Source organism: Porites lutea, chromosome 13 (genome assembly GCF_958299795.1).
Source record: "Porites lutea chromosome 13, jaPorLute2.1, whole genome shotgun sequence".
NCBI lineage: Eukaryota > Metazoa > Cnidaria > Anthozoa > Scleractinia > Poritidae > Porites > Porites lutea.
This window is the reverse complement of record NC_133213.1, coordinates 15,583,253-15,605,018: the sequence shown is the minus strand read 5'-3', so window position 1 is coordinate 15,605,018 and position 21,766 is coordinate 15,583,253. Positions and strand designations below refer to the sequence as shown.

The following is a 21,766-nucleotide window of genomic DNA, read 5'->3' as shown; positions in this document are numbered from 1 at the left end:
TCTAAAATCTCCTCTCCCCTAGCCCCTTCCGAAGGCCTGATACTCAGGCTAGATTCGAATTGATGGCGTTCTAATCTAAGTAATGAAGACACAATTTCTTAGACACCAGGTCTGACCGTGGTCTGAAATCGGGTATGGATTTTAGAGATTCAATTTCCGAAGCGATGACCAACGTTACAAAAAAGAAGGACTAGAAGGACCGGATCCTAATAAAGGATGTAATCAGCTATAATTGGAAATAAGGAAACAAAAGAAGCAAGGCTGATTTTACAGTTGGAAATATGTATTTCACTATAATTCGGAAGGCACGGCCTTCCTTCTTCAGGATTTTACATACAATGATAGGGTTAAACTAAGACGTTGCAATTAGTCTGCAATATGATAATATTAATAATAGCGCGTGAAAATTTAAATAAGAAAAAAGCGAACGTTAAAAGTGTACAAAAATATAAACCGTTGAAGTAGTGATATGAAAGAAATTTGAAATGTTAAAATAGTAATATACTATAAATACACTAATTACAAATGGAAGAAAACGGGTATGAAAAACCACATTTTTGGGTCTGAAATAGGGTCGGGATTTGAGAACAGAGCAGCACACCTACCAAAAATTCCCAGGGGTACCAGCCCCGCCCCCATCCCGCGGAAACAGATAACAAAGAGGAGAATTTATAAAATTCTAGGGTCTTTATTTTTATACTATATGTATTTTTCCATTCGGCCTTCATGTCTAGCCCACGAAAAACTGATGGACGCATACGGAGAAGAAAAAACTCAAACAGGAGCCGAGTAATCGGCTCCTGACTCAAACTTATAATTAGTTCTGATCAGATCATACTCTTCATAATACATACCGTTACACTCGAAGGAGTAAATCAGCACTTCATATATTCAAATCAATGAAACGTACATGTTTGTGGTGATGAAAAATTAAAATAACCTGCAATTTAATCTGAAAGAGTTCACTAACTTTTGGCTTTCCAAACAATATATCCTGTGTTCCACAGCAGTATAAAAGTCGGCTGAAGGTGCACATCAATTCCAATAACATTTGACAAGAATACAGAATCGCTATTTCGTCATTGCCTTAATGAAAAGACTTTGGGACAGCCCTCCAACGAAACTTGCCATAATTTGTGATGGGTCAGAAGTCAAGAAGTGCCGAATTCTCATATTAAATAAAGTTATGCTGTTTGCGTAAAAAAAAAAAAAAAAAAACATTAATTAAAAGGTTTATTGCCCTCTTTCATTTTTCCTCCTTTTTGAGGTTTCATAATCTAAAAAGCTAGAAATTAACTATTCCATACATTTTGCTGGACCCTAAGAGGCCTTTACTCTTTTTTGGCAATCACAGAGATTTGATTTCATGTCCTAAGAAATTCGATAGCGTTATCAAAAGTTCTAATCACGTGACAGTATGTACTCGTTAAATACTGTACTGTTAATGTTCGTTCATCGGACGTCCGCATGTTCCAGCCAAAAACAAATGTATTTAGCACTCGTCATGAGTTGCCTTGAACGTTAATTCGTCAAAGTATTAGCCGGATAGGCTGATCTATTGTTGAACCGTAGTTTTATGCATGTCCTAATATATTTTTCACTGATATACATGTCCTATAAACTCAGCAGAATTTTATTATCCGAATTAAAAACATTGTTGAAAACGTCAATCAATTAAACCACAAAATCAGTTCCAGAACAATACGCAATGTTCTAGAATGTACTATGTTAACACGGTCTTAATAATATCATTATAAAATATTCCTTCTAGTGTCACTTTTAGACACAAAGGTAAGTCTAGTGTAAACATTTTCCCTCCTTGACTGTAGATAATTTATTGCGAGGATTATGGGCTGTACGAAAGCAGTCGCTGAACATTTCAGTTTCTTGTTTCACCGGCCAAGGCATCCCAGGGTTCCTAACAACGAAGGTTGACCAATTAATCCCAAATAAAGATGTTTTTATTCTTGAAAGTTTAGCTACACAAATATTTAAGGCCTGAGTAATTAGCCCCCTACCAATGAAGGCAATCAACACGTGGCATTAAGGCTGGGTAGAAGGGCGTTCGTGGACCTTTTGATTTGCTTCCTCTCTCGAAAGCGCAAATTGGCTACAAAGTCAGTTTATTCTCTTCCCCCGGTGTGAAGCGTTTATTTGTTGGTTTTGTTTTGTCAATAATCGTTGCACCATGCCACTCGAACATGGATCGGTTTTGAAAATATTTGAAATGGCTACAAACAGCTACTGCTATTTTAGGAGCACTCCTACTTGAGGATCTAAATAAACTATTGTGGTTCCTATACTAACTGTATACTTATTTGAGCATTGTATATCGTAACCTGCATGCGAGATTAAAGGTCCTTAATACATTTTTAAAAACGTTTATGAATCTTGGCTCGTTACACAATCGAATGTAGCCATCGTTTCCTTTTTATCCAGTATATAAATTCTGCTGGGTTCAAAGGCCCACTTTGAAAGGTCTACGGTTTTCGGCCTGTTGACATCAAAACAAACTATCGTGAATTATAGAGCATTTTTTTTGTTCATGCGTTCAGTCATGTTTCGTTGAACGTTAACGAACGGAGACCAAAAAAAGAAAAAGACAAGGGACTTTCCCTAACATGTTTAGATCCCCGCTTTCTCATTGGTTGGTGTGGTCTAACTGTACAGCAGGTATCAGGTTGTGTATATTTTTAAAGTCCTTTAACACACACGTGCCCTGACTCGAGTACTGTTAAGGTCTGACTACAGTTTCGAACGGACCGGCTGAAGACTGCTATAATCGCTCCATTTTCTCGACTACAACACAATACAGCAATGCACAAAATTTGTTCTTTAATTGTGTTGGTCATCTGTTTGCAGAAGGTAAGTAAGAATTTGTATTTCAGTGTTAGCCTGTTAACAGTGAGACTACCTTAACCTGAAGGTCGTTCAAGTGTACATGTGAGTGGAATATACTCCCTTATGACACCTCCAAAGCGCCCACTCTAAACTCCCAAGTATACTTGATGTTTACTGCTGTGTTGTGTAATTTTGCTGAAGAAACTAACATTTTCATCACTGGTTGGTTAGAAAGAGGCGCGCCTGGTAATTATTCATTCATGCATATAAAGCAACAAACAAACCGGCAGTAATGTATCGGGAGTGAAACGCCCAGTGAACAAAAACTGCAATCAAGCAGACTTTAGCTCGGGCATTTTCTGTCCAATAATTTTGTCGGCTTCCCTTCTGTAAATCCTCTTAAAACAGGAAAATACTTTAACGTCCTCATCAGGTGATCAACGCGGAAAATACGTGTTGTTGAAAGCGGAATAAACACTTGACAAAGGAAGTGCAGACTGCATGGAACTCGAACGAAGGACCAAGATACTGAAATAATATAGTTGCTATTTTAGGGAGGTTTCGTCGTATTTAGGTTCTTTTTCATATATTCTATTATTACTGGGGCAAGGAATACCGCTCGTTGTGGTGATTTCCTTGTTATTTAGAGGCTTGTTAAATCGAGGTTCCACTGTATTTGTCCTTTTCCACTAAAAGTAAGACTTTCATCCAAATGAAAAGGCTACTGTTATACAGCTAGATTCATAAGAAACTGACCGTGACTAATAAGAAAACAATTTTCACTTTTTCCCTTAATTATAATAAACAAGCGTAAAGATGACCCACTACATGGTACAAATTATTCCAGAACATGCTCTCCAAACCTCTTTTCTTCCGTTCCCCGCTCCCAGAATCCCTCGCTGGTAGGCAGGTTAAGTACCGTAAACTTCCGTTTATAAGCCCCCCCCCCCCCCCCCCCCCAACTTATAAGCTCCCCCTGGGAGCCGCCTAGTTATAAGCCCACCAACCTGTAAACAACAACAAAACAAACAGGTCCGGTTACAAGCTCCTCCAGCTTGTCTTAAAATAAATTCAATGTTTTACCACGTTTTGAAGCTAATTCAAAAAGTAATTTGATCAGCACTCAGGGGGGGCTATGTAGCTTTTTTGAGACGTCTTTTTCATTACCCGGGCCCCAAGAGATATAAGCCCTCCCCCATCTCGAAGTATATAAGCCCTCCTAAAAACCCCTTATACGAAATTGCAGAAGCCCAGGGATAATAAGTGGAAGTTACAGCATTTGTAGCAATTTTAGTGACTGAAAGCGAAGGATTAAATCAGACTTTTGATGTCCATAGTCATGATTTTGCGGTATGAACTCCTCCGAATTTTGGCGTTTCCGCGCCTTTCAAGCCTGGGCCTACTCCCTCGTAATCAATGCAAATTCTAATTCCTTAAAATTCGCTTTTTTATTGGGCGAAGTAAACCCGTGACTGTAGAGTCCAAACAGATTGTTCTGGAATGTTGCATCTAAAAAAAATTGCATTGCTATATAATTGTTTCGGTGTATATCTGCTTTACCGGTTCACCTATCCCTAACAAACTTGTGCTCTCAAAGCACTTATTTTCTGTTTTTCACCACCATTATAGCTGGATTGATGGCAAGAGATAATTGGCTAAATCATTTTTTAAAAATGATTTCTAGTTCAAGACAAATTTGCAGCGGTAGGAAAGTCCGGAATTTGTTAATCTGTTTGCGTGATGCATAACGCAAACAACATATTAACAAATTCAGATCAACAATTGTCACATGTATATTTTGGGGGGCGAATAGATCTTAAGAGCGCCTGTCCGTAAAAAACAAACATATCGCGGCAAGGGTGGAAAATTCGATTTCTTTCATATTTTAATGTTAGGTAGGCTAGGGTATAACTAAAATCACTGTATGGTTTTTTTGGTGAAATATCCTTTTATTTCAGAGATAAATGCAAATAAGCAAAATCCGTTAAAATCGTCATTTGAGGCACTCAATTATTACATGGGTTTGAAAGCCTTGCGTGCAAAAACCGATAACTCTCCCGTCTTTAAAACATCACAGTCTTCTTTTACAACTTCTAAATATCTGTTAAAATGATTTGGGGAGATAGTGCTCTGTTCTTTGTATACAATATAATTTAATTTCGAAGGCATACAATTTACTTCAGTAAAAGTAATGCGTGAAAAAACGTAATTTTCACCATGTGCGAAACCTTCAAATTGATTGAGCTGCTGGTGGTTGAATGTTAGAAGGATGGTCTACAGATTCCTGTAAAAATGTCTTTGGGCAAATGATTAATAGCGACGCGAGAGCTTTACAAAATCTGTTAAAAATCCAGGTATTTGACCTTCCGTGGTCAACTTTGAAGTTGCGAGTCGGACATAAATTTAGTCCCTTCTCTTGTCTAAACCCACATTAAGTTAAAAAAAGGAGATAGAAAGCCGTTTCGAAATGTTTTTACCTTATTATGAGCAGTAAAGAACCGGTCCAAAGATGATTTTAGCACCATTTTCCGGTCGTTCGTCGCTTGACCTCTGGTTTGTAACGTCTGCAATTTACACCTCACACCCGACACACCGCGTCAACTTTCGACGTCTTCAAAGGTCGAATACCCATCTTTGATCAGTTTTAGGCGAATTTTATCACGATTGCATCTTCTTCGACGGCTTAGCCGTTTGTTAAACAATGCTTTACACTGCAAGAAAGTATATATCTGACCGGTGCTACAACGGCATAATAATGTCGACGCTGCTCGTCACGCAATACTGTCATGTGCATTTTCACGGGGGAGGAGTGGTGGTGCTTGAAAGTACATGTAGTACACCTGGAAACCCTTTATACACGACTAAACAGTTTTTTTAAAGCCGATTTATCAACGAATACTACGCATTTGCACGATAGCGTTACTTTAATACTACGACCAGAATCCTTTTCGTATGTTACTTTCATATATTTTTTTAAATTTAGTAATCCCAGCAAGATCAAAAGTCCTGATTTGTACAAGAAAACGAAACCCTGAGGATTCTGGTCGTCGCAGTAAAATGGTGTCATCGTGCCAATGGCCTTTTTCTTCTTTCTTGCTTGCTTCATATTTGCTAAAGTCTAGTTTCTACTGTAACCACTCTGGCACTCTACAATCCAGCGCTGTTGTTAGTTACGACATCATAATAAACATCGACAAAAAACTAAACCTGTTCGCATTGCGACAAAAAAAAGAGTTTAGCCTTTGCAAAAAATTGGAAAATTTTGTAATTACCAAAACTTGAAAGATGCCTAGAGCTTTTTGTCAGGCGACAAAATCCTCTGTTCCTTTTATTTTGACAGGTATCCTTCGTTGGGTCATCTTATTTCGCGAACGTTATAAATTAACGTTATTGGTTACACTAACAACTCGCGTGTCTCATTTGCGAACAGGGTTTCAAAAATGAAAAAGAAGCAAGAATCATTGTTGCAGGCGGTAATCAAAAGGGATATGCTGCTAGTTGCGACCTGTTGTACACGAATTTTTGTGAGCGTAATCAGTTCTTGTTTTGTATAAAAAGGTTATGAAAGTTTTCTGTACAGATTCTTCGAGACATGTGCCTTTTATTCGTTTAAACAGTGGTTGTTATAAACAAGAGTACCGAAGTCCCATTAAACACTTTACACAAATGTATAGTGATTGTGGCCCGGGAGGGTGGAGGGGGGGGGGGGGGGAATCCCTTATATCTGCTGTATAGGTGTGTGCGGCGCCAAAGAGTATGGTTTTTTATCTTTTTTGGTCTAAAAAAGGGTATCAATTTCGACCAGTTTGGTCTGGGTATGTTTTTTTAGAAGAAACTACTTCTTCGTAATTAGGCGATAAGACCATTTCCCTTTGGGTTTTAGGCCAACCGGGTACGTTCCGTAACAGTACAGTTTTGTATCCTACTTAATCAAAGCGTATCAACATTGCCTTTAACATTGGTCTGACCTAGGGAACTGATTATAAGGCAGGTCTGAAATAGGGTATTGATTTAAGGATCAGGTCTGAAATAGGGTAGGAAAAATCTCAGATTTTGGTCTGAAATAGAGTAAAGGTTTCAGGAGGCGCGCCGCACAACCCCGCCCAGTTTTTCTAGAAGTACCCCCCCCCCCCCCCTCCACCGCCGGGGATTGCGTGAATAGCGCGCGCACTGCAAAAGATGGTGACGTCACAGCTCATGCAAACCCTACTTTTGGATGGGCTGATTTAGCAACAGAACGCGAACGTCAGTTGACGACGGGAAAGCGCGCGGAGAGGACTAAACGCGACTTTCGTTGCCAATGTGCCGCTCTGTTGTTTGATTTGCGCGCGCCGTCGTCAACTGACGCTCCCTTTCTGTTGCTAAATCAGCCTAGAGTTGTGTTTGCGAGAGAGTTTGTAGTAATGACGTCACGATCTTTCACGGTGCGCGCGCTATTTACGTGCTATCACTTTGCTCTTTATCTTCGAGATTATCCTCGTCATCAATAAGCAGACCGTCCCATTCCTCTTGTATTCCTACTATTTAAAAAAGTTATGAGGAGTAGAGGGAGGGCGCTTATTCGATAGGGGCGCTTGTTTGATATTATGACCAACGGGGTGAGCGCTTATTCGGGGACAGGCGCTTATTAGAGCATGGGCCCTTACCGAGGAAATACGGTACACAGATACGTAATAGGTTAAATCAAAAAGAGTTAAAATGAACGCACAGGACAGGCCACCAAACGCGTTAAGATGCATTTATACAAAATAGAAATACCGTTTGTTGAAAGGAAAAGTTAACAAGTGCCTCCCTTATTAAGCGCCCTTCTTCCAGTATAAACACCTCTCCTTTTAGCCGAGCTGGGGCGCTTGTTCGAGGAAATACGGTAGTTACATAGCTTGCAAAATATAGCGAAGTTTTAAAAAGCTGTCTCGTAACATCACCACTACTATGATTCTAAGAGAAGGGTTGGGAAATGACCTTAATGTCAGAGGTCCCTAGACTGTGACTGCATGCATGCTTATGTTAGAGTTTGTTCTACAGAATTGCAGCTGCAGACTTGTACTTAATTCTTTAACAACTCCAAGTACGGCTTCTATCGGCAGGTTATGGCGCTGATAACGGTCCTGATACCGTTTAATAAAGTCACCCAGTCTGGGAGCTGACGACCAAAATTGTGAATAAACAAAATGACCAGTATTTGGATCTTAACAGGGAAAGACCGTGTCTAAGGGTATCACTATCTTAAGCTATAGATTGTCTTCAGTCACTCCTATACCGGAGAGCTTTTGTGCAGGCACAAAAAGAAAGCATACCCGATAGGGCTTCTGTTCACGCAAAGAAGGGTGATTTCGGTCCGAAAAAGCCCCGGGGGGTTACTTGGGTCAATTTTTGCTGGGTATGTGCCGCTGGCCTCTCAGAGCCCCTACCCCATTGTGGCCAATTATAGACCTCATCTTAGTCACTTTTGAGCAAATATGTAATTTTCACCATCCCAACTTTCACTTTCACTTTCTATTTTCATGAATTGACCCATTTTTTTAGATTGAATGAGACCACTTTACTTTCCGTCTGCAGTAAAAACATTCTGGCACGTTTGCTAACCGTAAATATGACGAACAGTCTTACCCCCAAAAATCCGAAAATGTGTGACCCCATTCTAGTAACTCTATTGAAAATGCGACCCCATTATGGTCAATCCAGTCGTAAAAATGCAACCCCATCCTGCGGCACATCCCCATTAGCCTCTTATAAGGCAGTACCTCCCCCCTCCCCCCGGGGGAAACGCAAAGCTGCGACGCGCCGATCTCTAAACAGGAGAGTCACATACCGGATAGGTGTTCATACTTTACCGGATAGCTTTTTGTGTCTGCACGAAAAGTTATCCAGTATAGTGATCAGCCTTAATTATTGCTGTTGTTTTCGTTGTGGCTGTTTGCTACTTCACCCTTCTCCACCCCGCTAAATTGGATTGCGTGACTTACAAGATGTGAGCACCGGCATTTCTGTGTCATTCTGTTGTAGCAGTCAGATGTAGTATCTGCGCGGTAATATTTTCAGATACTACATTCTAAGCAATGTTTAACAAATGATTGAGCCGTCGAAAAGATGAAGTCGTAATGAAAAGCCCCGAAAGTTGATCAAATAATTGTATTTGTCTTATGAAACGTTGACAGTTGCGCGGTGTACAATTACACGTTACAAGACAAAGATCAAACGACTCAATAATCGGGCTAAAATGGCCTTTTGACTCGTCTTTTACAGCAGATTTTAAGGTTAGAACATTTCAGAAGGGTTTCCTATCCGTTTATTATAATCTACTGCGAGTTTAGACAAGTGACGGGACGAAATTTTGTCCGACTCGCAACTTCAAAGTTCGGCCACGGAAGGTCAAATATCTGCATTTTTAACAGATTTTGTAAAGCTCTCGCGTCGCTATTAATCATTTGCCCAAAGACATTTTTACAGGAATCTGTAGACCATCCTTCTAACATTCAACCACCAGCAGCTCAATCAATTTGAAGGTTTCGCACATGGTGAAAATTACGTTTTTTCACGCATTACTTTTACTGAAGTAAATTGTATGCCTTCGAAATTAAATTATATTGTATACAAAGAACAGAGCACTATCTCCCCAAATCATTTTAACAGATATTTAGAAGTTGTAAAAGAAGGCTGTGATGTTTTAAAGACGGTAGAGTAATCGGTTTTTGCACGCAAGGCTTTCAAACCCATGTAATAATTGAGCGCCTCAAATGACGATTTTAACGGATTTTGCTTATTTGCATTTATCTCTGAAATAAAAGGATATTTCACCGAAAGAACTATACAGTGATTTTAGTAATACCCTAGCCTATGTAACATTAAAATATGAAAGAAATCGAATTTTCCACCCTTGCCGCGAAATTTTGAATTTGTCTGATTTTTACAGACAGGCGCTCTTAATTCCACTTTGAATTTGTGCATTAACAACTAGTTCCACAGTAAAGTGTCATTTTTCAAAATCGGGAATTTTCATTTTTACAAATTTTCGTAAGCCGTTAAACGTTAGTAGACAAATACTGTTTAAACACAATTGGCGTAAAACTTTATCCAGTACATATGCTATTTTCAATTCACGGACGTGATTCGCAGAAATGGCCTCAGGCATAACCCGGAAATATCAAAAGGATCAGTGACGCCGATACTTTGAGATATTTTTAATTGACTAATTACATCAACTAGCAAGTCACCGAGCTAGGTACTAAAGTAAATTAACAGTTTTTTATCGCTATTTATAATATTCCACTTTGTTCAATTTGCCAAATAAAAAATTGTTGTTGAAGTTCCTGAATTTTTTTTTTGGAGTTTTTAAGTTCGAGAGGCGAACTTTGATCGTTCCATTATGCTCAAAGAATATACTCCCCTCTATATTCACAGTCTACGCGATTACGATCTAGTGTAAATAACAGTTTAACAAATAGGCGGTAGCTTACAGCACATTAGTACCTGCAATACAAGCCTTCTGATGAGTCGATTAACGCGATTTCCATAGCTTAAATAGGTACGTTGAAAAGGAAAAACAGTTTATGATTCAGAGCAATCAATGGAGGTAAAATTAGAAAATTTACCTGGGCTAACATCGTCAACGAATGGACACCTTGATCCGTCATCTTGATCCTCCAGCAAAGCATGGTGTTCTACTCTGTCGGTTTTGGTTTTGGTTTGTTTATAATGAGGTTTTGGTTTTAGTTTTCATTATATAATTTAAAAGCCAAAACAAAAACTGACAATAAATGAAAAAACAAACAAACAAACAAACAAAAAAGCAAAAATAGAGAAGTCAAAGCAAAACTGACAAGTAAGACGAAATAGATCGGTAAAAATGTAAAAGTTAGAAACGAAAACGGAAAAGTAAAAAATAAAAACCGAAATCTCAGCCGAAAAGCTAAATGGCGAAGTGAAAATCAAAAAGTTAAAAACAAAAATGGAAAAGTGAAAAATAAAAACGAAATCACTACGTGGCCCCCCCTGGGCTTCCGTAAAGTTATCCGGTAATTGCATCATCGTCACGTGTCCGTTCATGATACTGTCGTTCAACGGTTTTGATGACAGCCGAATAGCTGTAGATTACTCTCGCTTGAATTTTCCTTGAGCTGCGAAAAGACGAAGTCCCAAAAATGTACAAAATCTGTTCATTGATAGGTCTGGGCATTATTCAACTGGTGGTAAGTTGAAATATTTGTCTGTGTACTGAATTTAATGAGTGACAATACTTAGCTTCGTCTTCAGTAAAACACACCTCTGACGCGCCCACAGTTTTTAAGTATCGACCGTATTGGTCACATACTCTGAACGAAACATAACATAAAGCCAAAAACTCGGTTTTTGTATTTTGTTTACATGCTGTTTTTAAGTGAAGGATTGATTGACGTACACGTGTTGCACATCATTATGTCCAAGAAACTCGAAAATTATCGTGACTGGTTTGGTTAGAGCCCGGGGGTTAGAGACGCTTCTTGATTGTGTCATTCCTATAAGCGTTTTTAAACAGTTACTGTTCTGGTTAGAGACGCTTGTTGATTGTGTCATTCCTATGAGCGTTTTAACAGTTACTGCATGGTCTGGTTAGAGATGCTTGTTGATTGTGTCATTCCGAAAAGCGTTTAACAATGCGGGCGATTAATGCCGTAACTTAATCGACTAACCATAAAAGCATGACACTTCGGACAATTTACATGATGCGAATCAGTAAAGGTGTACCTTTTTTCTCGCTGACTCCTTTACATGACTGAAATACAGCGGCACCTATACTAGTACGCGGCTCATGTAAAGATCCAAAGGGAATATTCGCTTAGAACTAAGGCGCTGTGGAGAAATCTGCGAATGAAGTGCCTGATCTTAGCTTAAATATGGCCGAGAAATCCTGGGGATACTTCCTAAAACGGCTTAATCACGGAAAGTTCCGCCCGAAAGAGGTGCCTCTCTTAGGCTTCCGGTGAACAATATATAACAGAATTCCATCCCGACCGGTTGAATTATATGAATGAATGGGGAAGGGTATACCACAGGGCTTGCAATGGTATGCATGAAAGGCTAAAGGGTCGGAACTAGGGGAGGAGCCTTCTCCCTGCCCCCGTTTCGCTTAGCCCCGGGTAGAAATCGCTCAAAAAGATTATAATGTCTCAATCCCTAGTTAATTCTACTTCTGCTCTCGCGAAACGTCTTAATCTCTAATAAATGGAAGCGACGAAATAAATGTTTCTTATGTACCCTCATCAAGGTTCATGATCTTGGTTATAAAACCGAAAACACCAGACTAAGAAACCAATTTCATTTGAGACTAAAGTGAGTTCATGTTGTAAACAAGCCCGGGCCAAGTCCGATGACAAATGCAAATTATTCTTTCGCGCCCCCTCTGAGAGAAAGGGATTGACAACGGGGAAATTAACATAAGCATTCTTTGTTTATCATTGGACGAAATATTTCGAAGCCGTCTAATAGAAGGACCAGGTTCAAAGTCCTTTCTTATTTGGTGATAACGCAAGCGTGCACATCATCCTTCGTGTATTTTTTAAAGAACTAGTGGATGCAGCATTCTTGGGAGTTGGTATCACATATTAACGACAGGCATGCCGATCACTTTAATCCTTCTTCTAAGCGCTGGGGTCAATACGGTAAGTTAAGATGCCAGATTTTATGTACTTCACTCGCTTTACGCTACCTCGTGCTCTTTTTCACGATTTAACGACGACACACCCACTCGCCGCCGTCCAATTGAAGAGCTAACAACCGGAGGTAATAAGCTAATGGGGAGTGTTCAGAATTTTTTTTTAGGATTTTTTTAAAATACTGTAGGTAATTTTCCTTTCGGCCTTCATGTGATCATGTCTACGGTTCTCTAGCGAACGCAAGAAAAACTGATGGATGCAGACCGAGAAAAAATCTGACTCTCACCCGCTGGTTTAAATTTAGTTTCTGATCATCATTATTTTACATACCGTTACGCTCGAAGGGGAACATAATTGACGTGTTTGTAGTGTTTAAATATCCTGCACTATAAACGCACCGAGAGAGTTTCTCTCGGGTAACGTTTGGCTTTCCAAAAAACGTCTCCTGTGTTTTTACGGCGGTAGAAAAGTCGGATGAAGGTGGGCATTGGATTTCAATAATATTTGACAATACAGAATCACTGTCTCTTCGTTACCTTAATAAAAAGACTTCGTGACAGCTCTTCAACAAAACTTGCCTTGTTTATAATGCGCGTAAAAACAATCAAGGTTTTATTTCCCTCTTTCAGGTTAATAGCCGCAACAATTATGCCCTCCAACTAATCAACTACCATTACCTTTGACCTGCCTTTGGCCGGTATGGATTGACAATCTGAGCGATTTTATTTCATGTCCTTAGAAATTCGACAGTTCTAATCACGTGACAGTATGTACCCGTCAAACGGAAACGAAGCTAATACAGAAATGTTCGTCTTCAGGAAATCCACACGTTTCAGACATAACAAAGTACGAGTTGCTTTGAACGTTAATTTAATTTCAAAGTACTTAGCCGTATAGGCTAAACTATTATTCGATCGTGGTTTTATGTCCTAATATCTTTTTTCACTGATATGTGCCAACTCAGCAGAATTTTATCATCCGAAGCTTGAAAACGTCAATCAATTAAACCACAAAATTAGTTCCAGAACAATAGAGAATATTCTAGAATGTACTAGAATGTTAGGTGGAAACTACTCGCCACAATCAGAGCCAACCCTGGAGTCCCTTAACAATAGACCCACAATTTCTAGGCTTCATACACAATGTTGATGTTAGCAACCTTAATATTCCTTCACGTGTCACTTTTAGACACAAACGTAAGCCTCCCTCCATCACTTTAGATACAATTTATTGCAAGGAATGGGAAGTGAACTTTTTTCGAAAGCAGTCGCTAAACATCAACGAACATCAACTGTTTCGTTGAACATCAGCGAACGGGAGAGAAAAAAGAAAAGGAAAATTAGAGGGGCTTCCCCTTTGATCCCCGCTTTCTCATTGGTTGATGTGATCTAGTGGATATAGTTCCAAAGTCCCTTTTACACACACGTGCCCTGCATCGAGTCATCTTACGAGCTACTGTGCGGGTCTGAGTAAGATAATCTCGCTCGATTATCACGACTGCGAAAAACTCACAACAATGCACAAAGTTTTTTTTTTTAATCGTGTTTGGCATTGGTGTGAAACAGGTAAGTGAGAATTTATTTGTAAGAATTTTATTTGCGTATTGCTGAGTTGAACAAACTACTTTAACCTGATGGTCGCGTGTGAATGGAATATACATGCATAACCTACACACCTCCAACGCGCCCACGGTTTATCACGAATTTTCTAAAATCTTAAGTATACTTGCCGTTTGAAGCACAAGTGTTGAAGAAACTAATATTTTCATCCCTGGTTTGGTTAGCAAGAGGCGCGCTTACTTATTAGTCATTCAATTGTCAAGCAAGTAATACTAGGAAGTAACTGAACCGAATCCTGTAAAACACGCGTCCCGCGAGTAAACGTAACTATAAAAAGACTAAATCATTCTCTCTTGACTACATACAATCACGCAGACTTCGGCCCAGCACCGTGATTTCTTTGCTTCATCAGAATGAAGAATAATTATGTGCTTTATAGCTTTCATTCACGTTCGTGCGCAACGCGAAAAATCCCAGATGTTGATTGCGGAATAAACACTTGACAAAGGCTGTTGAGTCGGAACTGAACCGACCAAGGGGCTGACATGATGTGTTCGCTATATTAATTAAGGAAGGTTTCGTTGTATTTAAGTTCCTTTTCGTATATTTTATTATTATTGGGGCAAGGAATGTCGCTTGTTGTACCGATTACTCGTTAAATCCTCAACCGAGGTTCCTCTGTATCGCTCCTTTTCCGCTGAACGGGTGATTTTCATCTAAATGGAGAAGCTGCTTTGTTTACAGACAGATCCGTTAAGAAACTGACCATGACTATATAAATAAGAAACAATACGAGATGACCCACTTCATGGCACAATGCCCTAACCTCTTTTCTTCCGTCCCCCATCCCCAGAACCCCTTGCTCACAGGCTAAGTAACCCTTAAGGAACGGGGGGGGGGGGGGGGGGCATCCCGCTTAAACAAGCCTGGGCATACTGGCCTCATAACCAATGCAAATTCTAAACTTCACTTTTTCATTGGGCGAAGTAAACACGTGATTGTGTTAAAGTCAGACATATTTCGGTAATTTATGCGTGCACATGTTTCGTGCCGACTGCAAGATCAGGGCTTCAAGTAGTTACTTTGTTGGCGAGCTCACGTTATCTCTACAGGCGCTAAAATGATCATTTTAATCCTTATTCTTGGAATTGAAGCTAAGACGGTAAGCTTATCCAGCGAAAAATTGGCGTGTTGTAGTCTATCAGCCTCTGCGCTAACAGTTAAACTATCGATCGCACACACCCAGCTATTCACACGTTTAAGAGCCCTGAATATAGTTGTCATATTCAAATAATTTAAAAACATTTTTTTTGTTTCATATTTATTTTTCCGAACAGTTTTCACCTGTAGGTGAAAATATGATAACTGGAGGGAAGGAAAAACTCAAACTTGCTTTGTGAATATACACTATTAAGGTCCGATCACTGAGACCATACAACGTGGCAGTTCACGATTCCGTTCCGCTCCAATGAGCAGACACTACGGAGTTCTGGGCAGCAACGTTTTTGAGCGAAGCACGTCAACCGGACCCCAGTGAGCCTTTTTCTCTTTTAATAGCCTTGACGCTACCAAATTTGTATTGCTAAGTGTCTTTACTCTTAAAGGGACGATGTTTGCAAGAATTTATTGAAAATCAAGGCCGAAGATTGCAAAAATTCCACTTCCGATTGACGTGCATGCTCCGCTCAAAAACGTCGTTGCTTAAACTCCCTACTGTGGAACGCCGTTTGACGTATTTAGGATATTTTAGATTTTATAAAATGACCCACCATCGAGCAGAAAACATAATAACTTTAAGCTTTCACAAAAGAGTCCGTGTTCTGCAGTGGTAACCAATAAAGCCTGGCACACGAGTATCATGTCATAACACTGTACGGAATCACTATTAAGAGTTTTAATTGCCAGTTTCTTTTTATAACACTCTGGTCAATCTATAGCAGCTCAGCCGGTCAACAAAATTCGCTTTCCTCTGGGATCAAAGTTTAAACTTGAATTACAGTTTACACTCTTTTTTTTGAATAAGAATGTTGCTTTTCCGGCCCAGGCTGAATATTCTTATTCTTCTGCCGATTTTAGGCTGAAAATATTCTAGTATTATTCTTAGTTTATAGCTCATGACATTTCCGTTTTAGACTATATTGGGGGTATCAGCTATAGTTAGTGCATGTTTTCTCGTTTTGTTGCCTAGTTTTCCCCTTTAGAGAATGGAATAAGTGGAAAACATATAATTGTATTGTATTTACAGCTTTTGAACACAAAAATATACCCTTTTCAATACCTCAGTCTGGGGTTTATTCTTAAAATATTCTTAAAATTTTGCAAATTTCAGCCTTGGTATTCTTATAAAATATATTCTTACAGAAAAAAAAGTGTATAGTAATATGTCTAACTTTATAAATGTAGAAGAAAAAAAGGTTCACAATCCTGTTTTATGACCGACTGCCGTTAGATTTGTTTCGTTCATTTTTTTATTGAATTCATTTGTTCCTTAAGATAAGACTTCAAATCTTGTCTCATTGAAAGCGTTTGTAGCTTTTTTACATCTTGGTATTACATCTATTAAGTCTTTAATACTGTCACGTCACTACCGCTGGAAGTGTTTGCATTTGATTTGTGCATGCATTGTACCGCAACGTCCCTTGGTAATCCAAAAAAATAGCAAGAAAAACAAGCATCTCAATTAGCATTCCTTTTCACTAACAAACGTGCTCTCATGTGGAAGAATAGAACAAGTTATTTTTTGTTTTTCGCCGCCATTATGATTGTGGTCGGAAATCCTTGCGTTTGGGAATAAGATTTCATTAATCTATTTGCGTAAATGTTTTAAATTGTTGATAATAATAGCGCTACTGATATAAAAGGTTGTTTTGACCGCGCACTCGATCTTTTCTTTTCAGACGCCCACAAATGGGGTTATTATCAGCTATAAACCATGCTGCGAAACAAGAACATTAGGAATTATTGGAATAAACAATTCTCAAGCCCATTAAGATCGTCTTTTTACCAACCCATCACTTTTATCTGACGGATTTTAAGGGTTAAAAGCATTGTCATCGAGCTTTAAGTAAGGGTGGTTGACGAAGATCTACGGATAACCTTGCTCCTACTGACGCTAACTTTTAACACCTATACTATCAACAACGAATTATCCAATGTGGAAACCATGCAACTCAGCCAGGCTTTTGTCAAGCAATATCAAAACGCGCTTAATAATGTACTCATCTCAATCCAAAACGTCTACAATGAATCTAGAAAGATCATGATTTGGCTCAAAATAATATCTAATCTTAAAGCAAGAATTGTGTTTCTAGGAAAAAAATGTAACTGACTTGGTATACATAAATTCCTTTTTGGACTTTGTGCAGGCTTTTTTTTCCTCTTTTTTTGCTCTTTTCTGTTACTTCATGCAAAGCGCATGTTAAAGGTCACTTGTCGACAGAACAAAATTTACTTTATTCATCTTTTACAGACCTTAATTAGCTCCAGTTTGAATGATATTGCTTGCTTTGACCAATAATTCGTGTCGTTGTCCAAAACCGCGTCGGATATACAGATATGATTCACGCAAGTTGGCCTCAGGGTTAATCCGGCAATATAAAAAGGATCAGTGACGCCGATAGATAAAATAACTTCTGTGGACTTTGAGACATGTTTTGTAATGGTGAAGCTTTTATCTCTCGATGACTTGACAGATAACATAACTATAGCAGGTCACCGAACTAGAAAACAGTTTAAATGTATTTTGATAGCGGTACTAATCGTTTCAATTATCAGAATTATTTGACAAGTTGAACAAAGTGGAATAATCGCGAAAAAACTAAAAATTAGTTTTTATCGCGATTATTCCACTTTGTTCAACTTGTCAAAAAACAAAAATGTTGAAGAATAATTTTTCTGTCAGAAGCTGAGTTCTTAATGCCCGTATCGAAGTTCAGAAAGTCAAGTTGTAGAAACGGTGAATAGCCTGTGTAGTACAGACGCCCCCTTCGCTTCCTTCGGAAAAAAAATTGGGAAGAGAGTTCCTCTTCCCAATTTGATTTTTTCCCAGACGGATATATTCACAGCAAACAACAAATAAGGAACAGTATGATTTCCTTTTGTGATTCTCACTTTTTTGGCCATTTGATGGACAAGCGCAACGAATGTCAGGTTTCATTTCACGAATAAATTTTAAAATAAAGAAGCATTCTAATTTTCTTAGGGCCCACAAAAATCTAACTAACACAAAGGACGGAAAAAAGTAGACCCCCCAAAAAACCTGATTTCAACAAACAACGGGAAAAGGTAGCCTTCGTGGTAGGGGAGAAAACTGGCCGGGAGCGCAAAGGAGAGATAAGGGGGAGGGGATATTTTCTTGCGCATAGAAGTACAGTACCTGGTTCCGCATTTGCTAGACCCTTGGCGCTAGACTGAAAAGAAAAGTTGTTCTGATCCCTGGGCCCCGCTCACACGAAACCGCATGTATTTTACTACCCGGAATGGTGAAATCGTGTGGCCGATCAGGCCCGGTGGGAGGGGGGGGGGTACTCCCCCATATAAGCTATATAGGCATGTGCCGCCCCAAAGGATAGGGCATTTGGTACTATTTTGTCTGAAAACGGGAATACACTTTGCCCATTTTGGTCTGGAATCGGGTAAGGTACGGCCGGTTTTCGTTGACAAGAACTGACAAAAGTCTGAAAAGATCTGCTTAGTCGGCAAAATTCAAGATCTGGAGCACTTGAAAACGTCAATCAATTCATCCTTCTAGAACAATAAGAGGTTACGTAGCCTTTTAGCGGGGGCCATGCGTTCTGAAAAGCTTCCTGATAAGCAAGTCAATCGGCTGTCCGAGAAACTCGGCTATCTGCGAATCGAGAAATGGCCGATACCTTTTCTATATCTGATCTTTCTATCATTAAACAATTTGCAAAATGTCGCTGCTAACAGTGTTTCTGTTCGTCCAATCAGGAATGATAGGCTCAAAGGTAAGTGTTTATATATCAACATACTCACACGGTTATCAATTGCTGAATTTCATGCAAGGAATGGGCAAACTTTTAAGTGAAATCCCTTATTTGTTTCCTCAGGAGTTAAAAGCAAATTTTGAAGTCTTTTAAAATGTTAACATATTTTCAATGTCGAATTTTATTAACCACAAAAAAGAAATAATTACAAAGGCCTTTTAGCAGTCCCATCTTGATGATGACTGACCTCAAGCAACTTTTTTAATTCGTTGCTTACTCGAAAGAAAATAACTCCATGACACTTTCTCCAGGAGAGAACAGTGGCTTTCTATAATTATCTACATCGTGACATTTTCCTATAGAGTGTTAACTTAATAATCGCTGTACTTTGTGGAAGATTTTGAAAATAACTTGGCTACTCTACTTATATCCCATAGCTGTAGCACGCTATTTCCGACAAGCGGTTTTTTAAATAAGATCAAAATACAAGCCTCTGCAGTTTTAAATATTTTAACTGTAGCAAAACTTCTAACTCTCTGATTTAATATAATGGTATAATGAGGCACAGTTAAAATAATTTGAGAGAGAGACTTAAGCTTCCTGTTGGCACGCCGCTGAGTGGTCACGCCTTGAGTGCATGAAAAAATTGAAAAGCGTAAAGTTTGACATTCAGACCCTCTCTCTTTCTCAGCTGGTAGACAAAATACGGAAAATAGATTATAATTATTCACAACAGAACCGCAAGAATATATTTTCCCTGTTATCGCTCAATCGCTATTTTAAGTTAATATTTGCCTTTTAGGATTTCTAGATGACTGATTTGTCCCAGGGGAAACTAATACATATTAGCCCAGTTTGAACGCCCACTTTTAAGCAAATATTGTTTTTTAATTTGCATGTAGTCTTTGCACCTTCATAAAAATATATATATCTTTTCATGATCAGTTTCTCGACACGTTTCTTTTCAGACGCAAAAAATGGGGTTAGGATCTTTATGATATAAAGTTATCGCTACATCATAAAACAGAATACGCTTTTCCTTCAGATATAGTCTGTCAAAACCTCTGCCGTCTCTACCCCGGGGTGGACCAGCTAAAATTAAAGACCATTTATTGCCCGGGATCTGTTTGTAACTTTGTGTGCTTTTTTGTCGGATATATAATACAAACAAACCGCGCGTTCAAGAAACCGCTGTTCCTTTCTCTTTCAACAAATATTAAAGGAAATCATCTTGTTGTCTGACTAATTTATAGGTAATATGAAAAATATTTGGTTCATCGATATTGGTTCTGTGGCCTGAGGTAAACGTCCTTCTTGAAGTCGTTTTCGAGGAAGGAGCGCCGTTCCAACAAGTAAACATGTGACATGCATGCAAAAGCCAAATTATTAAAGTTTTCCTAGGATTTATCGATTTGAAAAACTATCGGTATATTTGTTTTTTCTATCGCGAACATATAGTAACTCCGTCTGAATGATTTTATTAACAATTCAGTTTCGTTGGATGAGCACACATGTGAAGAATTCGTATGGCCTGAGGGTGTGGCTAAATGGCTCTTGTCTATATTTTATTGGTGACAAAGGAACTTTCGCTGCAATATCATAAAGCTATTTTAGAAAAATAATGACAAAATTGTCTCGAGATGATACTTTGTTATCTTTGAAGATAACTAAGGTCACTGGAATAAAAGAGAAAAGCGATAAACGCTCTCTAGCTAATCAGATGTTTGTCACTGACGATGATGAAATCGCTTTCAGCTCATTCTATCACTACGCACGCTGAACTATCTTTCCACATTGCAATCATAATGATTGTGTACCGCACAGTAATTAGAGTCGAGGCAATGATTGGAAAAGCTCAACTGCTTTAGGAGATATAGCTTTTTGAAATGTGCATATGTTTCTTAAAATAGTAACAAAACGGCTGGAAATTCAGAAAACAAACTTAAGCTTAATAATTCTTTATGGCCAATCAGTAAGCTTTCCCGAAAAAAATATTTTTCACATGTTATTTTATCGCCTCGTGCACATTGAAAATGGTTTATTTGTTACATCATAAGTTGAAATGTAAATTTTGCTTTCAATCTTGTAGCGCCATTTTCCCGGCCACGTTAAATTCCAAAAACAAAAAAAGCCATTGTTTAGAATACAAAGTTCTACTATCCTGCAAACTTTGAGCTCAAACGGATTAAAACTGCAAAAGTAGTTCCCAGGGGGCCGTTTTAGGCGTCCTATATGCCCACTCGTCGCCTTGGGCGTTTTACTGTCCCTAAATATATTTAGGCAGAACAAGCCTGTATAGGAGACTAGGCCAACTGCTTCCTCAATGACGCGATCATTTGAAGAGATTGGAATTTATTTAACTAGATGTCAGCGCAGTTATCGTCTTAGATTTGCTAAGACCTTAGCTTGAGTAGTAGTCTAGAGCTTGCCTAGTCCTTCAGGGCGGAAAAACGTAATGAGCATGCGTGAACTTTTCCGCCCAGATCCCCTGGCCGGGTTTGAAAAATGGCGGGATTTCAAATATTTTATGGCCTAAAAATAAAATGTTTCCACTCATAACCTGGAAAGAACAAACAATTTGTCTTCGAAAGGTGCAAGCTGTGGTTATAACCTTCTCGTTACTTAATTTGTCGAAGAATACCTCATAGTAAAACGGACTTTCACGACATTAATTTCCCTGCGTATTTTAAAACCCACGCCCGATCGGACACTCGTAGCTTCGCAGATCACTAAAATATAAACAAAAATCCTCAGTGTAGAAGTTATTGTGTTGATATGTGGGCAGAAA

The 21,766-nt window shown here is 38.9% G+C and overlaps 1 protein-coding gene across 2 annotated transcripts in view; it reads left to right on the top strand.

The window, feature by feature from the left end:
- LOC140923003 (uncharacterized) overlaps positions 1-21,766 on the top strand; it is a 144,862-nt gene that overhangs the window by 27,455 nt on the left and 95,641 nt on the right. The window contains exon 1 of one of the 2 annotated variants that reach the window (XM_073373053.1): positions 15,059-15,194. The exons of the other annotated variant lie outside the window; for it this stretch is intronic. Within the exon in view, the coding sequence (XP_073229154.1) occupies positions 15,153-15,194 (42 nt within the window). The 5' untranslated portion in view covers positions 15,059-15,152. Of the gene's footprint in view, positions 1-15,058; positions 15,195-21,766 lie in introns of those variants that run through there. 2 annotated transcript variants of the gene reach the window in all.